The following is a 19,750-nucleotide window of genomic DNA, read 5'->3' on the forward strand; positions in this document are numbered from 1 at the left end:
TCATTATCCATTGGGTGTGGGAGAAAAGTCTGAAAGGCAATAAAAAGCTAATTGATATAGTCTCTAAAAGATAAAACAACCATGTCCTTCTCAGATGAAAGGAAAAGCTGTTTACAGACGATGTCAGCAAAGGACAAGATGTGATTTAATCCCAAATTATCCTTTTGGGCAGTAAGAATTCTCCGTTTGAAGGGCTGGGATGTAGCTCAGTGGTAGATTGCTTGCCTAGTATTCACAAGGCCCTTGGAGTCAATCCCTAGCACTGCAAAAATAAATAAATAGAAATAAAATAGATAGCTGGGCACCTGTGACTCACACCTGTAATTCTAGCTACTTGGAAGGCTAAGATTGGGAAGATCGTTGTTTGAGGCCAGCCTGGGCAAATAGTTCATGAGACCCTATCTCACAAAAAAGGGATGGTGGAGTGGCTCAAGGTGTAGGCCCTGAGTTCAAGTCCCAGGACTGGAAAAAAAAGAAAAAAGACTGCCTGCATTTCCTCCAAAGTCCATACTGCTAACAGTATGAATGAATTCCCACATATTCAGTATTCAATCTCAATATTCCCAAGTGACACAAAACTATGTTTGAAACTTAACCCAATTCAAACATTTACTCTAGATTTCACTTAGGGGACCCCCTCGCCACCAGTGCTAGGAATAGAACCCAGAGCCTCACACATGCTAGGCAAGTATTTTTCCACTGAGCTATACCCTCAGCCCTTGCTTAGTATTTTTAAGCAATTACAAAGCAAAAAGGTCAAACGGTTTTCAAGTAAGTGACTTTTATTTTCCTCTGACATTTCACAGTCAATTTCTATATAACTTCATACTTTCTCAAAAGAATTCACATTTGTTAAATAATTTCTACCCTAAAGAATTCATATCTGGAAAAACCACTTCAGTATATGCATAAGTTACTTTTCTGCTGAAGGAATCATAGAGAAGTGAAGTCAGACAATACTATAATCAATAAAAAGTGATGCGTAATAAATTACAAATGTCCATGCCCATAACCAATTCAACTGGCAACTTTTTCTAGATGTTTAAATACTGCCAATAAAATCTGAGCTAAAATTGGTTTCTCATGGTCAGAAAACAGTAACTTTGCCACAGTACTTCATACAACTGACATCATGCACTGCTAAGGCCATTACTACTTACAGCTTTGTGCAACCAATGGAGATCTTCCTGGTCAACTCTGAAGTTCCTCTATTTATGGATCTGGCCTCTGGCCCCAACAGATAGCTCCAAGATCTAGCTTCTCTACATGGGCTCATTTGCTGCCAGCTCCACTAAGGAAAGAATACCCATGCTTGAAGTCTAGAGACTTCCAGCTCTAGGTACAAGATCAAAGAGGGGAAGGTTGCGGTATGCTGCTGTTACTCAGCAGTGAGGACTGATGATGGCTTTCATCATCTTTTATCACGACAGGAAGGGAAATGCAAACCCCAATCTAGGGGGAGGAGTCTGAGAAGCTCACAGCTCCACAGAGTGTTTTTCCAAAGAAATGCATTTGGTTCTCAGCAAGTGCTTTCAGATTTTTGACACTCAGTAAGACTCATGACTGGTGCCCAGGCTGTTCTGAATGCACCTGTCTCTATGGCTTTGCTGCCAAAACTATTCTGCCAAGCAGGAAGCTTCCTAGCATGGTGCAGAGCAGAGCAGCTATAGTGCCATGCAGACTGAGGGGAGGCAAAGGGAATGGGCCAAGACAAAAACATTACAAGGAGCTGAGTCTGCCTAGAGACACATTTGCTCTGATTTTGGAAACTCTTTCAGAAAGCAAATTCTGTTGATCAGAGGAGTCTAGAGATTTTACCAAGTTGTTTATTTTTAAGTCTTATGTGTTTGTGAGCATAGTCTGAGAGATCCAAAGCCTCAGAATTTCTAAATTCTGATGTTAGAGTTACAGCTACCTAGTAAATATGATCATTAACTGCTGGGCTTAATAAAACCTCAGGAACATCTTTGCAGAAAAGATGGATCTGGCCATAAGAACTCATTAAAGGAATTTGTAAAGAACAAAGTTTTCAAGGGGGTGAAAATTTTAAGTGAGGGGATAAAATCTTTGATTCTTTCCTACTTAAGACATCTAGTTACTGATACAATGAGCAGGAAAGAGTGAATATCACCTGGAAATTCTCGTCATTCTCCATGTTGAGATGAGCATCACAGAACCAACATGACACCTTTGGCTTGAAAGACACAAGAGAGTGCTCTTCAGTTGCTCCCCGTCATCATGACATGGACAGGCAAAAACTTGAGATGCAAAAAGGAAACTGATGAGAATGCTTTTAAATTTCTTGTGGCCTTATTCTTATAATCTCAGGATGATTTTATTTAGTATACAAGCATAATCACTTCTTTCCTCTCATAAAACAAAGGGAAAACAACAAGAAGGCAGCAGAGAGATAACTTACACCACACCCTTAGGAAGCACTGAAGTTATCCTTGAGCTTTTTAGATATAAAAACAGACTGCACTATTTCAAGACCTTCAGCTGCTGACCAAGAGATGCTGGCAATGGCTATTTTCTCTGGCCTTCTTCAGTTAAAAAAGCAATTCATCAACTATAGTTCCAGACAGTACTCAATTCATTCCATACCTTTAAAATCTGAAGCATGTTTCCTACTTTTTAAAGAGCAATCTGGTGTGTGACTGAAGTGTCTGAGTCAGACAGTACTACCCTTGTCCCTTGACATTCAAGTTGAAAACAAAGCTTTACGTGATTAAGTGCTTGCACCCGGGCTCAACCTGTGCCCAAAGCATTTTAGGTTTCACCCAGCTGGCATGAGGCCTTGTGGAATGCAAACACACCTCTTATTTTTCTCTGTGATTAAGACAGTCAAGGGAGGATCTATGAAGGGAACCTTGTGACCCACTCCATATGCTCATCCTCATTACTGCACCCTTGATCCTGGTTAGTGAGTAGGATGGTGGGAGGTGACAGCTAGAAGAGCCCCACACAGTCATCCTTCCTGCTTTTCCCCATGATCCAGCTAAGTGCCTGCAGGCTAAGGAGAAGGAACTCAAGGACACACAGAGCTGGAGGTCCTCAGTGGAATGGAGACACACACAACATGAACATGGACCACAGGTTAAGACAGCAGCCAGGGACTGGCTTCAAAGGTGAGTTTAGAAGGAAAAGGTCTTACGTAAGCTTTGGGAAACAGTGTAGGTAACAGCAAAAGAGTTCAAAGAACCACTCAGATAACTGGAAAATATGCCTCTGTGCTAGATATCTGGGTGATCAGAGAACGTGTCTAAGTCATTGCCTGGATGACTGGGCCCAGACGTTAGAGATGCCTGCAGCTTGGCCCACGCCTGAGGAGCTCTGCTCTTGGTGGCCTCTATAAACAGCTGGGTTTGCTCCTTCAGCTGGTCTAGTTCCACCTGAGTTGCCTGGTTCTGACGAATCAACTCCTTGGTTTTCAAAGTGATCTCCAGCAAACCAGATTTGTGCAGGACTACTAGGGTATTCTGAAAGCGCCTGTGTTTGCTTTGCCGCTGCTCTGAAAAAATATCTGGGCTGCGGCAGAGGTGTTCTGCAGCCCACAGAGGTGAGCTATAATTGGCTGACAGTGGGGAGAGTGGGGAGCTGCTCTCTAAGCCGTGCAGAGTACTGTCTGAGGCACAGACAGGACTAGCAGGGGATGCAAATGTCAGACTTGGAGCTTTTGCCACATGGCTGCTGGACACTGGCTGAAGAGTCTGTGGACTTCCACCTGCCACCAAGGAGGGCACACCCTGAAGAGCTGAGTCCTCGGTGAGTTTGGCGCTGGGTGGGGCTGCAGTTGAGGGACTGGATGGTACAGCGCCAGTCTTGGTCTGCTCACTGGAAGGCAAGCCGGGCCCCAGTCTCTCCGTACAGACTTTCTTCGGCATTCCACTTGCTCCTTTTTCTTCTGGACTAAGGGAAAGGCCTCTTTTGCCTGGGTGTGGTGCTATTTTGGTATAAGAATTCAGAATAGGCAAGTAGCTTCTGGAGTCTGACTTTTTCTCACTGGCGTGACATGGGCTGACAGGAGATGGCACAGGTGGATGCAGGACAAAGAGCTGTGGCTGTGCTGAGATCACTTCAAAGGAGGGCTGGACAGTCCAGGACTGGAGCTGAGATGAGCTGCTTCCCTGCGAACAAAGGATGAGAGCAGCTGCTCACTTTGGGTGGAGGAGTACAACCTCCACTGAGGGCAAAGTGGACAGACACTCAGAAATGACAGTGGTTTCAAGTATGGCACGTCCCTCATGTACAGGAGAACCCTGGTCAGGAACACCACAGGGGAAGTAGCTTGAAAATCCACTTGTGTCTTATGTTACATACTTTTTCCTGGGGGAAAAACTTGAGAAATATCTATTTTTATTCAAGTGCTTTCACTCAGAAAAAGAAAATGAGGTAATGACAGAGTTAAGGTCATAACTCAGTACAATTTCTTGGCATAAGTTTAAAACTGCTATGCTCAAGACTATAATATGACTTTACACCAAGGCTCTCTGCACTTAGTTATGCCTGCAACTTCTTTTACCTGAAAACAACTTTGAATCAAAACTTACATCTTAGCAGAAACTTGTGGACCTACTCTTAAGGCAGTGACACCCAATAACCAGCAAATCACTCAAAAAGGAAACAATTACCATGTGTTGGGCCTACTATAGGCTGGCTCTGTGTGATGTTTTCATTTAATCCCCATAACCACCCCATAATTAGGAAACTGAGGCACAGGGAGTAGAAAGAACTTCAAGTCACCATGCTACTAAGTGATGCGGCTAGGATTCCATCCTCCAACTCTAAAATCCTTTTTTGTTTGTTCTTGTTTCTTTGAAACAGGTTCTTACTATGTAGCCTTGTCTGGCTTCAGACTCACAATCCTGGGATTATAGGATGTACCACCTTGCTCAGCTCTTATTTATTTTAGTTTTAGTTTTTAGTTTTTGGCAGTACTCAGGGTAAGTAAGTGCTCTACTATTTATCCATGTCTTCAGCCCTTTTTGCTTTTGTTATTTGTCAAATATGATCTTGCTTTTATGCCTGGGAGGGCCTGGATTGTGATCCTCCTATTTATGCTTTCCATGAAGCTGCAATCACAGATGTGTACCACCATGTCTAGCTTTTTATTGGTTGAGATGGGGCCTTGAACCAAGACCCTCCTGATCTCTGCCTCTCAAGTACCTAGGACTACAGGCATGAGCCACCACACTCAGCCTTCACCCATCTTTCTAAAACCCATCTTAACCAAAGGCTGTACTACTTTTATTATATTACTCCTTAAGTATACATTTTTATTTTTAATTGAGGTACTGATTCAGATGAAATAGAGAACATGGTTACTTGTCTCTATATTAGTTTAGCTTCAATCCAGTCCCAAAGACTCATGTTTAGATGAATCTAGGTATAGCGTGAGCCTGACAGAGGTTCTTATCCTTTGTGGGTTATGTGGGGGTATATGACTTATCTGAAGGCCTTTATGGACTCTTTCCACACACGCATACCATTGTGCACAAGTATCAGCTTCTTGGATGCTAAATGGGAACTTTAGGCCAAATATAACTCCTTTCCTGTGCAAAGATTGGGATGATTTGGAAAGCCCATTCTGGAGCCCTTTGGTATTCAAATATAGCTGGGATGTACAAAAGCAAGCAAGGAAGGCCCAGAAACCACATTTCTCTATCAGAAGAGATCCAAAATCAGGGTCTTTTGGAGTAGAGATCAACCAAGTTCAGCTCAGTCAGAAGCAAAACTTCAGGCCACAAATCTAATACATTGCCTTCCCAAGATAATTTTCCTGGGTTGTTCTTTCTCATGCTGCTATTAATTTGTTCTAATTACTAGATTTTACATATTGTATTATTCAAGTTGAAATCATCTAAGGGAATATGGAACAAAATTTTAAGAGTTGGACAGGACTCCAGAATAATTTCACATTAAGCCTTCATGCTCAGTTAAAGAAATGAAGTCCACGGTGGCTGACTGGTCATGGCAAGACTGTACTGTCTAGTGGTAGAAGTGGAGGCAGACCTCTGAAAGGAAAATTCCTAAAATCAAGCACTAACGATCAAGACCATCAACTATCAATGATCAACTCCCAATATACAGTAGTTATTAAAAGTATATTATTAGTTTGGGTTGGAGGAAGTATATCTCAAGTGGTAGAGTGCCTGACTAGCAAATTTGAGGCCCTGTGTTCAAACCCCAGTATCACCAAAAAAAAAAGTATTTTAATTTTAGAATGTAGTGGAGTCTAGCATGTTAAAAAAAACAAAACTAGGAATGTAAGTCAGATATAACAGAGACCTGCTCACCCATATTTATAGCAGCACTATTCACAATAGCCAAGCTATGGAATCAGCCTAGGTGCCCAAAAACCAATGAATGTCTAAAGAAAATGTGGACATATATACAATAGAGTATTATTTAGCAGTAAAGAAGAATGACATTATGTCATTTGTAGGAAAACGGATGGAACTAGAGATCATCATGTTAAGCAAGATAAGCCAAGCTCAGAAAAATAAATATCACATATTTTCATTCATAGGTAGAATCTAGACATAACAACAACAATAATCATGTGACAAGATTATAAAAGGGAGGACTGTTTGAGTGGGAGGAGACGGGAAAAAGAGGGTGGGGAAGAAGATGACTGAAGGACATTGTGTGGGTGTGTGTAAAAATAACATAATGAAACCCACTAAAAACGGTTAAAAGGAGGGAGAGGGAGGTTAAGAATGAGTAATAGAGCGGGTGAATTTGATCAAAATACATTACATGCATGTATACGTCACAATGAAACCCCTTTGTATAATTAACTTATGGGAATAAAAAAATTAAAAACCAAAACTAAACTAAGCAAAACCCTGAGGCTACTTCATAAGGCCAGCTTGTCCCCAAACCTCCTATCTCCTGACCAGGCCCACTCTCTGTCTACAGAATGAGGCTCTGCCAGAAAAGCCTCCTTACTCCTGAGTGTGGGCTGCTCACACCTTCCAGAGTTGCCAGCCAGCCCAGCCTGCAACACAGGAGGCTTATTAACATAGCCACACAAAGAAGGAATAACAAGGGAGCCAGAGGAGAGACAGGAAGAAAGAGAGCCAGGACCATGGTCACCTAGAAGCACTAGACAGGCCTGGCAAGACCATGTCATTTGGACTCCATTCCAAATGGAATCTTTATGCTCTCTTTTCCTTTCAATAAGAAGAGCTGAGGTTCCAGCTAAGATGTGATTTACCAAGCAAAATCTTCAAATTCTTTTTCAGAACTCATCAGGCTGCCTTGCGAACCTCAGCATGTGCTCCTCAGAAGTAATCTGATAATAGTTAGTGCATTAAGGCTTCCCACTATGCTACAGCCATATTCTTCTAACCTTCGACCTAAGGCGGGAAGATCAACACTTAGGCTGGATTTTTAATTTCATTATCTTTAAGTAGTCTTATCGATGTATCCATGCAAGAACTGTGATATAGTTTCAGAGCATAGTAGGGTAAGTTTATTAAATATTCTTTGACTTAAATCAGTCTTCCATTCCTCAGACTTCTTTGTTCTAACTTAACCAAGTTCATAAGATGGAGTCTCAGTTTCAAAAACTGGAGCTTAACATATTTTCATCCAAATCTTCCCCTTCATATCTAAACAATAATCACATAAGATACACAGTTATGTAACAAAACCCACAACACAGTCCTTTCAACTTTACAACTAGCTCTGTGGACTCCATTGGTAAAAGCACTCTCAAGTACTGTCATTAGTGCTTTGTCACTAACAATGACAAGGCTTTGCCTTAGAAATGGCCTCTATTTCTGAAATAAATACAAAGGTGTCTCTTTTTTTGGACAGAGTCTTTCTTTGTAGCCTAGGCTACCCTCAAACTTGTGATCCTTCTGCCTCATCCTACAGAGTGCTGGGATCTCACAGGCACACACCATGATGCCTGGTTTATAAGTGTGTGTTACATTTCCAAATTTCCAGGGCAATTCAAATTGAAAAGACATTGTTCTTTTCTACCCTAAACTCTACCCTATGTTAGAATGCACTGCTGATGTAACATTTCAACTTGGTTCCTTTATATATAAAACTTTGAACAAACCAGGAAAACAAAAATCAAATAGTTTGTCTCAAAAATGAGAGTATTAGTGTTGACTCTATACTTTTTTCCCCCAAGCACTAGGAATTGAACCCAGGGCCTTGTACATACTAGAAAAGTACTCTACCACTGAGCCATACTTCCAGCCCCCTATATTCCTTTTTAAAACAGTTGTTGAAAGGTGTCATTCACTCTTCAGAACAGAAAGTATGCAGCAGTGTGGTTCTTCTGTCTGCTTCTGAAATCTCTCCTTGACAGAAAGGGAGAGTCCAACCCAAGAAGCTTGGAAATACTCATCTGCAAAGACTTTGGGTCATATTAGTCCTCCTCACCTGCTTGACCAGCACATTCTTCATAACGACCATGGGGGACAGTGTAGGGAAGGTGTTTGCAGCTTTGGAGCTCTGCCTCAGCTTGTCTTCTCTGCTCCAGCCCAAGGCGCTCAGCATGTCCTCAGATTCCATCTGCTCTGCAGAGCTCAGACATTCTGAGCTCCCATCTGGTAGACAGAAGAATGGTCAGTTCACTTAGGCCATAGGCTAAGGGCTCTTCATCTGGCTCCTCAGGAACCACTGGGCCCCTTGAAATGGAAAGGAACATCTGTGATATGTGTTTTTATGAATTTTCTGAGGTGTCTAACTTTCATTGAATTTTTAATGGGATCCATAATTATCCCTCCCACTCCAAAAGATTAAGCATCACTGCTCATCTTGACTTCCTTTGCAAATCTCTTACAGATAAAAACCTCCATCAATTAGGATTCATATGAAAGTAATCACCAGTCTACAGGAGAAAGGAATTGAGGCCTTTGAAGATAGTTCATTACCTTCAAGAATCTGTTGTTGAGAAGGGAGGAGAGGCAGGACTAAGACTTTTAGAGGCTCTGGACACCACAAGAATAATAAAAAACTTGGGACAATTTTATCAGAAATAAAGATGTTAATGGATTGACAAACTAAATTACAAAAGAATTCCAGAATCGACAGTGCTACAAAGGGAAAAGAGAATATAAAATGCTTCTTTACAGAAGAGTGTCAGTTAATAATGGACAAAGAAAGACAGAATGAGAAGACCACAACTTTCAAATTACCAATGTAGTAACTGACTCAAGCAAGGATCATCAATGGATGCTAAAACCATTGGTCAAGAGTTTTTTGGGAGTCAGGCGAGGTGGGAAATGCCTTTAATCTCAGCACTCTGGAGACTGAGGCAGGAGGCTAGCAAGGGCAGGGCCAGTCTGGGCTACATACTGAGACCCTGTCTCAAAAACACAAAAAACAAAACAAGTTTCTTGGAGAACACAATCTCAAAGTGTCACCCCATGAATTACTTATTAATTACAAAGAGAAAAGGGCATTTTTAGAATAAAGAAATTTGGTACAGGTTACCTTAACCAAGTGATCAATCAGAGTATTACCAAGAATAAGACTAATTTTGATTTTCCTTATGTGTTGCAATGGGAAGGACAGGGTATCAACAATGTAGTATTCCGGTCAAAAATGTTTACCCTGGGCTAGGTACATGGCTCAAGTGATAAAGCATCTGCCTAGCAAGCACAAGGCCCTAAGTTCAAACCCCAGAACTGCTAAAAAAAAAAAAAAAAAGTAAGCCAGGTAATTCTAGCTACTTGGGAAACAGAGATGGGAAATAGCCAACACAAAAAAGGCTGGAAGTGTGGCTCAAGTGGTAGAGCACCTGCCTAGCAAGGGCAAAGCCCTAAGTTTAATCCAGAGTGTGGAACATTCTACAAAACAACAAGCCTGACTTGCTCAAAGATGGCAATGTCATAAGGAAAGAAGGAAACAAAGAAAGGAAAGATGGGGGAGCTACTGTAGATTGACTAAGACTAAAAAGGCAGGGCAGCTAAATGCAATGCACAATCCTCAATTGGCTGCTGGATCCAAAACAAAGAGAAAAAGATAAACAGCTACAAAGGACATTATTGGGACAATGGGGAAAATCTGAATACATACTGTGGCTAATGATAACTGTTTCTTGGGTATGATAATGATATTACATAGAAGAATATCCTGTTTTTAGGAGATTCATACTGAAGTTTTAAGGGGTGAAATCTCAAGTGTTTGAAACTTTCAAATAGTTCAGCTAATGTCGGTGGGGGTGGAGAGAGAAAGAGAACATACATGGCAAAATGATAACACTCAGTGGATCTGAAAGAAAATATCTTTCATGTGGGGTATCATTTCATTGTTGTATAGATTTGAAATTTCTCAAAATATAAAGTTGGGAAAATAATTAAAATGGGAAACACCACATAGGTTTTACGAATTTCATCATATCCAAGGTAAGTGGAATAACTCAGGCAGTGACAAAATCACTGGCACCTGGCCCAGGACTGGCTGGGAGGCATTCACTGGGATGACCTTCTGGAACAGATGAAATTGAAACTGTTGGAAGAAGGAGTGCCAAAAAGTCAACAGTACTGGGAATTATAGATGAAAGTACTATGAATAATGTTTGTTTTCTTCTTTGACTTGCCTAAGTTTCTAAGCTTCTACAGTGAACATGTATTACCTACATGATATGAAAAACAAAGAACAAACATGATATTAAAAGGAAAAAGAGACTCTAGGCCTGCGGTGTTTCCTATATCTGTCTGATGTTACAACAGAGACCCACATTCCAGGCCCTCCCTTGGTCTCTCAGGTATCTGAACCTGCAAGTCAGGGTCTAGGCATCTGTGTTTTAACGAATGCCATGGGTGAGCTGAGGATGAAGCAAGCTTGGGAAACACTGCTAAGAGATAAGAGTCGAAAAACCCAAAGTGCTACAGGTTGATTCACCCATCCCCACACTGCCCTGGCCCTGGGCAGGCAACTAATTCCTCTTATTCTAATCCCTTGGTTGGTGTTCTGTCCCTCTCTGAGTAACAGTCTATTTATAATTTGGCTTCTCATTCAGCATGCCTGTGAGGCAAAAATACACCAATCTAAGAATGAGAGAGTTCTTGTTTTCTTAACAGCTGCATGTCTCACTATGAATTAATAAATCAATAGAATTGATGGATTCATTTCAGTGAGCTAGGATAATATATATAAAATTTCCCCTAGAGAAGATTCCGTTCTCAGGATGCTGAGCCCAAGTCACCTTGCATCACCCCTGTTCATCCTGTGGGCCAGAAATGTTGACACTAATTCAGCAAGCCACTACCCCCAAGACCTCAAAATAAAAAAGAACCTCATCACAAAATTAAGAGATTTATTGGGCTGCAGCTAGCTCTTTTGGGTAAGGTTTGAGACAAGTTAGTAAGGAAGCATTCTACTTTCTTATCTCTAATAGAGTTAAGAATTGGGTCAAGTGGCTCACAGTCTAAACACAAAATACAGATGTTGGGAAGGAAAGATTATTAAGGGTGGGGGGAGTTTTTAAGTACAGAAAAATTACTTTCTTAGTGACAAAGTTAGCTTAACATATTATATGTCATGCACCACCTAACGATGCTTCAGCTGATGATGGAATGGATCTGAGATGGTGGCTTTATCATCTCACATGGTGTGTATCTAGATTTGTGAAAGTACACTTGGTAGGGTTCACACAAGAACAAAAATCACCTAAGGTCAAGTTCCTCAGAATGTATCCTTTCATTAAGTGATGCATGACCACACTACTTTTAACTGGCAGTCTTCAAACTGTTACATGGAGACGACATGAACTAATGTTCCCCCTGTGCAATATAACTATTCCTATGAAAAAGGAGTTAACACAACAGAATTGTGAGTACTGAAATAGTTTTTCCAGCAACCACTTACAACAGTTGGAAACGTAAGACTTCAAGTTGAGAGTCTAAGTTGAAAAGATGTCAAATTTCAGAACTAACATACCGCAACTTTGATGGATACCCAACCACATGGTATTAGAATTACCATTTTAAGAAATCAAATAGCTACTTAATCTGTGTATAAAAGTTTCCTATCCTTATCACACACTTGAGTTTTAGGGAGGAAATGTGTAAGGCGAATCATTCATTACAATGTAGAAATGATAAGATATTGTTAACCTGAAAATCCAGAGTCCTTATCTGACTCAGCAGCCACCATGCCGAGTTGTCGGGCCACTTTTTTCATTTCTGTGCCTCTGCCTAGCTTGGCCGAGAGTCTTCTGGGGCTCTCTCTGGACAGGATTTTCCTTTCCATGTTTTACTGGGCTGGAAGCAGGTTCATTGGTAGACTTTTTATCTGGATTTCCCTATGAAAAACAATTACATAAGACGTTATTGCCTGGAAAGCGGAAACAAATGATCCTAATGATGAATACAGCAAGAACAAAGAACACTGGCTTCACCCACTTCAGCTATATTTTTCTCATCTGTCTCAATTGAACAAAGGTTCCAAGTTTACTAAAAAGAATGGTTTCCTCCTCAAACGAGATTCACAGTCCTCTTGTTGCCCTCTACTTCCATTACAAATTCAAGGCACACAAGCCACATTCAGTGGAAAGCCTTGTGAAGTGCTAACAAGGGCACATTTGATTAGGCTTTTTGGAATGGATAACCAAATCAACTTGCCCTCCTCCCTGAGGAGAGGAGAAGTGACATCAACCAACAAGGCTTGCTTCCCACTATACATCTGCAGGCTCATGACCCCTGGCCACCTCCCACAGTGTAGTTTCTCAAATAAACATCTCAGTTCTTTGGATGAAGTACTGAACAGAGTAAAACCAACTCCTTATACATGCATGCTACTTTTTTTTTTCTTTTTTTGGTGACTCGGATTTGAAATAAGGACTTCACATTTGCAAGGTAGTTCCTCTACCGCTTGAGCCACTCCACCGGCCCTGCATGCTACTTTTTTTGGCTTACAAAAAACTTTTATGATCTGGGGGTGTGCTCAATGGTAGAGCACTTGCCTAGCATGTCACCAGCCCCACAAAAACAAACTTACCAAAAAACAAAAAAACACTCAACACTTTTATGTGCAAATAATAAGCTACAGATAAGTTACATTCAGTCATTTAAAAACATGTATCACCAGGCGCCAGTGGCTCACAGCTGTAATCCCAGCTGCATGGGAGGCTGAGATCAAGAGGATCGTGGTTAAGGCCAACCCAAGCAAATAGTTCATGAGAACCCATCTCCAAAATAACCAGAGCAAAATGAACTGGAGGTGTGGCTCAAGCAGTAAGCACCTGTTTTGCAAGTATGACGTTCAAAACCCAGTCCAACCAAAAAAAAAAAAAAAAAAAAAATCTATCAAGTGCTGACTCTAAGTCAGAGACTGTGCTAGGTGTTGGGAATAGAGTGAATGGGATAGAAATACTCACATCCTTCTTGGAGCCTGTGATTTGTAGAGGCATTAATCACACAACTGACTTCTAATAGGAGCTATGAAGGGGTGGGGGACTGAGCAAGTGCCAAGTAGTTGAGATCTGGATGAGGAGTTAATGGGAGTTAGCCAGGTGAAAGGTGTGCAGGTGTGTTCCAGGCAGTGTGGAGGCCCTAAGGGAGCAAGGAGTTTGCCACACTCAAGCTGAATGGCTAGGCAGGCCAGTGCAGAGGGGCAGAATGCCTTGCACTGACACTGGGGTACATGAGAGAAGGGGTGTCAGGCAGGCAGTGCCTTGGAATCCATGTTGGGCAGTCTTCGAATGTTAACTTAATAGCAGTGGGGAGCCACAGAAGGATTTAAACCAAAAGACTGACATGATTAGATCTGCACTTTAAAAGCATTTTAAAATGAAATGGATACAGGCAAAAGTGGCATTGAGATACTCAGCTGCTACCACCGCAGTCAGGTGAATTACAGTGGGGGCCCTAGAGGAGATGGGCAGAAGGGAAACACCAAAGTCAACTCGATGGGGCTTGGTTATTATATGGGGGAGGTGGCAGAAGATGGTACCATTTTCTAAGCTAGCACAAGAAGAGCACAGGAGTGGGGTGGGCAGGTATGGCTAAGCTAGTTCAGTTTTGATCATGTAAACAGTGAAGTGACCGTGGGTCATCTAAGTGCAGATGCTGGGTAGGAAGCCACATGTAAGACAGAGCCAGAGAGAAGCGTAGGTTTGCCCCAGTGACACACAGCTAGTCCCCAGCTAACAGTGCAAAAATGACTACAAAGGGCTGGCAGAGGTTGAGAACATTCCAGATGTTTTAACAAGAGTTACCAAGGAATGGCAACCATGAGGCTGAAATGATCAGAACACAAAGGATACTACTGAGATAAAGAAGAGAGGGTACCAACTGGGGAAAAGAACAGTAACCAGGAAAACTGGGTAGGTGTAAACAAAGCCTGGTGATGTTTTAATTTACAATCCACTCATGACGCCATCCTATTGTTCTTCTGAGTAGAGAAAAACATGAGTCCCCAAACCACACTGCACTGAAGTAACAAGCTGGGCTGGCAGAATAGCTCAAGTGGTAGAGCGCCTGCCTAGCAAGCATGAGATGAGTTCAAACCCCAATACCGACAAAAAAAAATCATGCTGAAATGACAAGCCTGAACATTCTGAAGACAGGACCTAGTGAGGAACAGCAAAGGAAGGAGTCACAGTAGAGTTAAATAGAAGACAAGGTGCTTCTGAACATCCTTGACAACCCTCTGCTCATACTTTTGCACCTAGCTGAAATGGACTAAAGAAAACACAAACTCATCTAAATGAGTGAACTCTAAACACAATTCCAAGTACAAATTATTTGCCCCATTATACATTTTGCCTCATTTAAAGGGACTAGTTTCCTCACAATTCATGTCAAATCAAGCAGGTCACATGTTTAATCCTGTGTGCACAAAAGACAAATAATGGCACTGTCACATCTTACTATGCAAAAGCAATGTCTCTTTATTTGACAGCTATGATGTTTGACAGTATGGACAACCCAGTTTAAAAGGCAGACTAAAATGTAAAACTGTATCTCTAATTAAATCAGGATCCTTTTGTATAAAACCCAGCAAATGTGCATAGTGTAATTTTCCTAAATAATACTGTCTAAAAGTGAATAGGAGCCTTCTTCAACATGGAAGTAGATGTGTCTTGTGAATGGACGTGCAGACTAAAACCAGTCTGACCAGGATGTTGATCCTGATTAGGAAAGGCAGTTCATGGCAGCTGCTACTAATTAAGAACCTAACAAAGTTTCACAATAGCTTACCAAACATGGATTATTTTACAGGTATTTTAGAGAAAGCATATCAATTTAATCTTCTACAATCCTTGTAACAAGACAATGAAAAAGGTCTTGCTACTTTCTTAAAGTTAGTCATCAGAGTTACAGAAAACACACAGGAATTTTATCATGGCTCACAGACAAGTTATAGGGTAATATTGATTATAGAATCAAAATATGGAAACATTGACAAATTGGTTAAAAGAAAACTGATGCTAATTTTTTTTGGCAGCACTGAGGTTTGAACTCAGGGCTTTGCAATTGCTAGGCAGGTGCTCTACCACTTGAGCCATGCCTCTAGCCCTTTTTGCCCTGGTTACTTTGGAAATAGGGTCTTACTTTTTGCCCAGGCCAGCCTGGACCATAGTCCTCCTATTTTATGATTTCTGCCATCCCTCTGGGATGACAGGCATACCACCACACCCAGCTATTGTTTGAGATGAGGGTCTGGCTAACTTTCTGCCTGGGGTAGCTGACAGTGATCCTCCCAAGCAGCTAGAATTACAGGCATGAGCCACCGATGCCCTGCCTGATACTAAAATTTTACATCCTGGGGAGTTGGTGGTGGTAGGACACGAAGAACACATAACTGACTTTAGAATAATAAGTTGGCTATTTTGAATGTAAACATTTTTAAAAATATGAAAGCCTCTATCAATAAAAGTTCTCTTTAAGAAGCAGAACGCCTTCCAGCCAGGGAGGCTCATGTGGCAGGGTGCATGAGGAGCTATACCCTCCCTACCTCTCTTCTCCAGCAGGGAGTAGGCTGAATGTGTCAGCTCATAATTAACTAAATATCTGCACACAAGATAAGCAGGGTGATGGGGTTTACCACCAGCGCTTCTCAAACCCAGGACCACACAAATGCAAAGTCTAAAAACCTCAAGAAGTTGAATTTTTTTCCTCCTTGGTATTACAATAAAGTTATATGCGCATAGCTGAGGAGGAATTGAAAGTGCAGCACCAAGTCCTCACCGTCTCATCGCTGAGCTTCCTGGCACAGCCTGGAAGCTACTAACACTGCTTTACAAACATCGAAGACCTCATGCACCTTACTTACTCTGATTAGGACTAATCTAAGCTCCCAAACTGTCAGCACCTAATTTGGCTTCTCATGCATGTGTATGTAACACAAGGTCCAAAAGGTGCTAAAATTAATAACGGAAAACTAATCAATGAATACAGGGGTTTACATAAATAGGTATAAAATTCTAGCAAGTGTCCCACGGCACTTGGTGCTTATTTCTATTTTCGCACTTCTACATTAGAATCTAGTTATTTGTCTCCTTGACCTCATGGTGACTTTTTCCATCTTTGCAACCTGAGACCCCCAACAATGGACATGTGAGGTATTCAAGAAAATAACGAATTCTAACACATCTTCCTACTGAGTCTGACAGCCAGAGTAGCTTAGCTATCACCAAAATACCTGAACAGCTTGAAGGTCAAGACTGTCTTTCCAAGCACCATGGTCAAGATTTTCCAGGTCTGGTCCAATTCAGGAAACAGGTATCTAATCTATTCCTTATTTTAAGATGAAACCACAGGAGCAAATCCACCAACCAAATTAAAGGTTGGTGTAATCCACAATCTCTGTGGAGATTTGAGTTCGTGATAAAAAAGAGACCCAAGGTTAACAAGGAAAAACAGCTGAAGTGCAGCTTTCAGTTCTCTCCTTTTATAGATACCTGGCAACATTCCTGAGAGCTCACTTTTCCTTTAAAATGTGTCACATGTATAACATGCGTGCACAGAGGAGTGAGGTGAAAGCCCAAGCAGAGGCTTAAATACAATAAAGTGAGTGATAAAGCCATAGAAAACAAAGAAATTACCAGCCACAAAGCCATGAGTAATCCCAGTTAGAAATACAAATATGCTACTAGGCTTTCTCCGAAGTAATTTTCTTTTTCATCTGCATTTTCAGAGATACCATTCTGGGGAAATGTGTGTGCGTTTTAATAATGGGAAAATTCCACCTAAATCCGTAGCATTCATATTCTCCCTCACATACATTCTCATTATCCAACTTGGCTGGAAATTCAAAATGTCAAAGATCCTGAACCCCAAGTCCACACAATTCTCTTTGTTTGAAACCAAGTAAGACTCTCTCTATCCTCACCTTTCAAATGGGTGATGAGATTAGAGAACCTTCTCAAATCCCCTGTTGCAAAGACTTCACACTAACAGTGCCCACCTCCCCACTCGCACCAGCCCACACGGCATCTGTGCCAGACATGTGCACCCTCCAGGCATTCACCAGCCTGCCAGCTCAGCAGGGCAGAACTGGGCAGACCCTAGGTCTGTGCTGTGACTGGCATACCACCAGGCAATGTGCGGACTGCCAGGACTTGGGCAATAACAAGGAGCCTGGCTCTGGTCTGGGCCCTGGGCCTGGATCAGAACTGCCCCCAACCCACCCACTAACCACTAATTCCTTACTTGGCACTGCCCATCTTCACCCCACATCCCGAGCCCTGGCACCACGCCTGGTAAGCTGGCCACCCAGGAGAAATAACCAGCAAAGTGGGCGCCGGCAGGTCTCTGGAAAAGGCAGCACACCTGTGCCCCGGGCCCAGGATGCAGCTCTTACTGCAGGTCCAGGGCCTTCACCCGGTTAGCAGCTCAGCGCCCACTCACCGTCTCAGTCCCGGACCCTGTGCTAAGATTTGGCAGGCCTCCTGACGCTGCTGTCCCTGCGGACACCCGGGCAGCCCTGGCTCCCAGGGCCACGGGCCTAATCGACTCACTCCACTTGCTGCTCACACTAGTCCCCTCCTCCCCTGCGATTCCTTCCCCACGCAAACCCACTAACTAGGGAGCAGCTCGCACCATTGGTCCTCCCTTCCCAGAAAGTCCTGGTTCGCCCTCTTGGCCATCTCATTCCCCTTCCTTCCTCCCCTACTCCCACCTGTTTCCCCGCGCTCCTCGCCCCAACCCTCCAGATCACGCCATACCCGCTCCCCTCCCCGTCGAGCCGAGTCCTCCCTTTCTCACCTAGGGCCAGGGTCGCCACTCCACAACCGGCCAGGCAGGTCAGGTAGCGCATGCGCGAGCCCGGCCCCAAGGCACCATGACAACCTTGCTGTAGCCGGGTCTCCAGCTATTCGCTCCCCTCACCGCCCCTCCCCGGCCTCCCGCCCATTTCTCCTCCCCCAGCCTCGGCTACAGCTTTCCCGGCCACGTGACTCAGCTCGGAGGACCCGGTACCACAGAGACTACGCGCTGTTCTCCTAGAGGGGCCCTTGGAGCCCCGGCCTTTCCCCGGAACGCAAGGCCCGCGCGCTGCGACGGCGCTGAGAGGTCGGCGCTCTCTCCGCGGCAGACGGTCGTCTCTATGGTTGGCTCCTGAGTCCCTGCAGCCATTTTGTAGGGAACCTTGAGAAATGGGCGTCGTGGGCACGGATTCGAGGCGGGGTTTCGAGGGCCAGGGGAGGGCCGGTTCGTAGCCCACGCGGCACGAGGCGTGATTCGTTTAAGGTCGCGGGCAGCGGTGGGAGGAGAGCAGCTCCTGGGGTGTGTGCCCCCTATACGCCGTTAGGGGTGGGGACAGGAAACAGCCCGTGGCGACGGCGCCCGCTGTGGGAGGACTGGCAGGCGGGCGGGCAGCCGGGATGCGGTGGCCTGGAGGCCCACGCCGCCCCGCGCGCCTCTCACGTGTGTGCCACGCCAGTCGCCTGGTTTGTCTGCGTTCCCGTCAGCCCCCGAGGCCGAGACGGAATGAATTTTTGAGTTGGGTGACTTCATGCCATTTGATGTTTGGCTGGCTTTGTCCCGTGTGCGGGTCCGATTTCTCGCACCAGCCCTGGGTGACATTTCCCTGTGACACGCATGTAACAGCAAAAGGAAAAGGGGGTCTTCGACCCGAAGATGGGTTTAACCAAGGAAGGTTCCTGCCCTAGTGGAAAAGAGGAGCTTAAAGATGGCAGACAGGTCGAAGCCGTTTCTAGAGCTAACCATTTCTAGAGCTGCGCTGTCCAGTTCGGCAGGCTCCAGGAGAAGCTGTTCGATTAAATAGAATGAAGCAATCCCGTGTTTCATTCGTACGAGCCGCATGTCAAGAGCTCAAGAGCCACCTATGGCTAAATAGCTCCTTCATGGTACAGAGATGAGAGCATATTCCCAGCACTGCAGAAAGTGACATTGGACAGCGCTGGCCCAGATGAGGGTAACTGTGGTCTGTTGGTAATCCAGGCGTTCTGAAGCGCTGTGAGGTCGTAAGCAATCACTTCTCCAGATAATGCTCATGTGCTAACTGGGTATGAGTGTACTTATTACCCTAAGCGCTACCAACAAGTGATAACTGAATGCCTACAGCATGTGAGGCTGTTATTGGGGGATGGAGGGAGTGAAAACAAAATGATTTAAGAGCCATCAGGTTTGCGTGCATTTTCTTATAATGCCTCTGCAAATTTATGGTGTAGGTGTTGCTGCACCAGTTTATAAATGAGGGAACTGAAGTTTGTGCCCACGATGACACAGCTACTAACCCGGAGCTCTTAACCATGAAGCCATATCGCCTCTTTTTGAGGCCAACTAAAAGGGTCTTTGCCTTCAAACAACTT

At 43.5% G+C, this 19,750-nt stretch overlaps 1 protein-coding gene across 4 annotated transcripts; it reads right to left on the reverse strand.

Annotated features, from left to right (window-relative positions):
* Positions 1 to 764: 764 nt before the first annotated feature.
* On the reverse strand, positions 765 to 18,334 carry Cipc (CLOCK interacting pacemaker). Of its 4 annotated transcripts, none has more exons than XM_074067480.1 (4): positions 18,183 to 18,334; positions 12,087 to 12,274; positions 8,404 to 8,570; positions 765 to 4,127 (listed from the first exon to the last, which is right to left on the reverse strand). In XM_074067480.1, the coding sequence occupies exons 2-4, from the start codon at positions 12,220 to 12,222 to the stop codon at positions 3,234 to 3,236; spliced, it is 1,197 nt and encodes a 398-aa protein (XP_073923581.1). In that variant the 5' UTR covers positions 12,223 to 12,274; positions 18,183 to 18,334; the 3' UTR covers positions 765 to 3,233. The 4 variants fall into 4 exon arrangements, with proteins under 4 accessions (XP_073923581.1, XP_073923583.1, XP_073923582.1 ...); XM_074067482.1 differs by lacking the exon at positions 18,183 to 18,334 and adding an exon at positions 18,143 to 18,164; XM_074067481.1 differs by lacking the exon at positions 18,183 to 18,334 and adding an exon at positions 17,826 to 18,048.
* Between the last annotated feature and the right edge of the window lie 1,416 nt (positions 18,335 to 19,750).

This window comes from Castor canadensis, chromosome 3 (genome assembly GCF_047511655.1).
Source record: "Castor canadensis chromosome 3, mCasCan1.hap1v2, whole genome shotgun sequence".
In the NCBI taxonomy this organism is placed as follows: Eukaryota; Metazoa; Chordata; class Mammalia; order Rodentia; family Castoridae; genus Castor; species Castor canadensis.

Coding starts and splice junctions, on each gene's coding strand:
- Cipc (XM_074067480.1), bottom strand. CDS start 12,222: ATGGAAAGGAAAATCCTGTCCAGAGAGAGCCCCAGAAGACTCTCGGCC. Junction 8,571..12,086: donor TAAGGACTCTGGATTTTCAG/GTTAACAATATC, acceptor TCTGTCTACCAG/ATGGGAGCTCAGAATGTCTG. Junction 4,128..8,403: donor AGAATGTGCTGGTCAAGCAG/GTGAGGAGGACT, acceptor CTTTGTTCGCAG/GGAAGCAGCTCATCTCAGCT.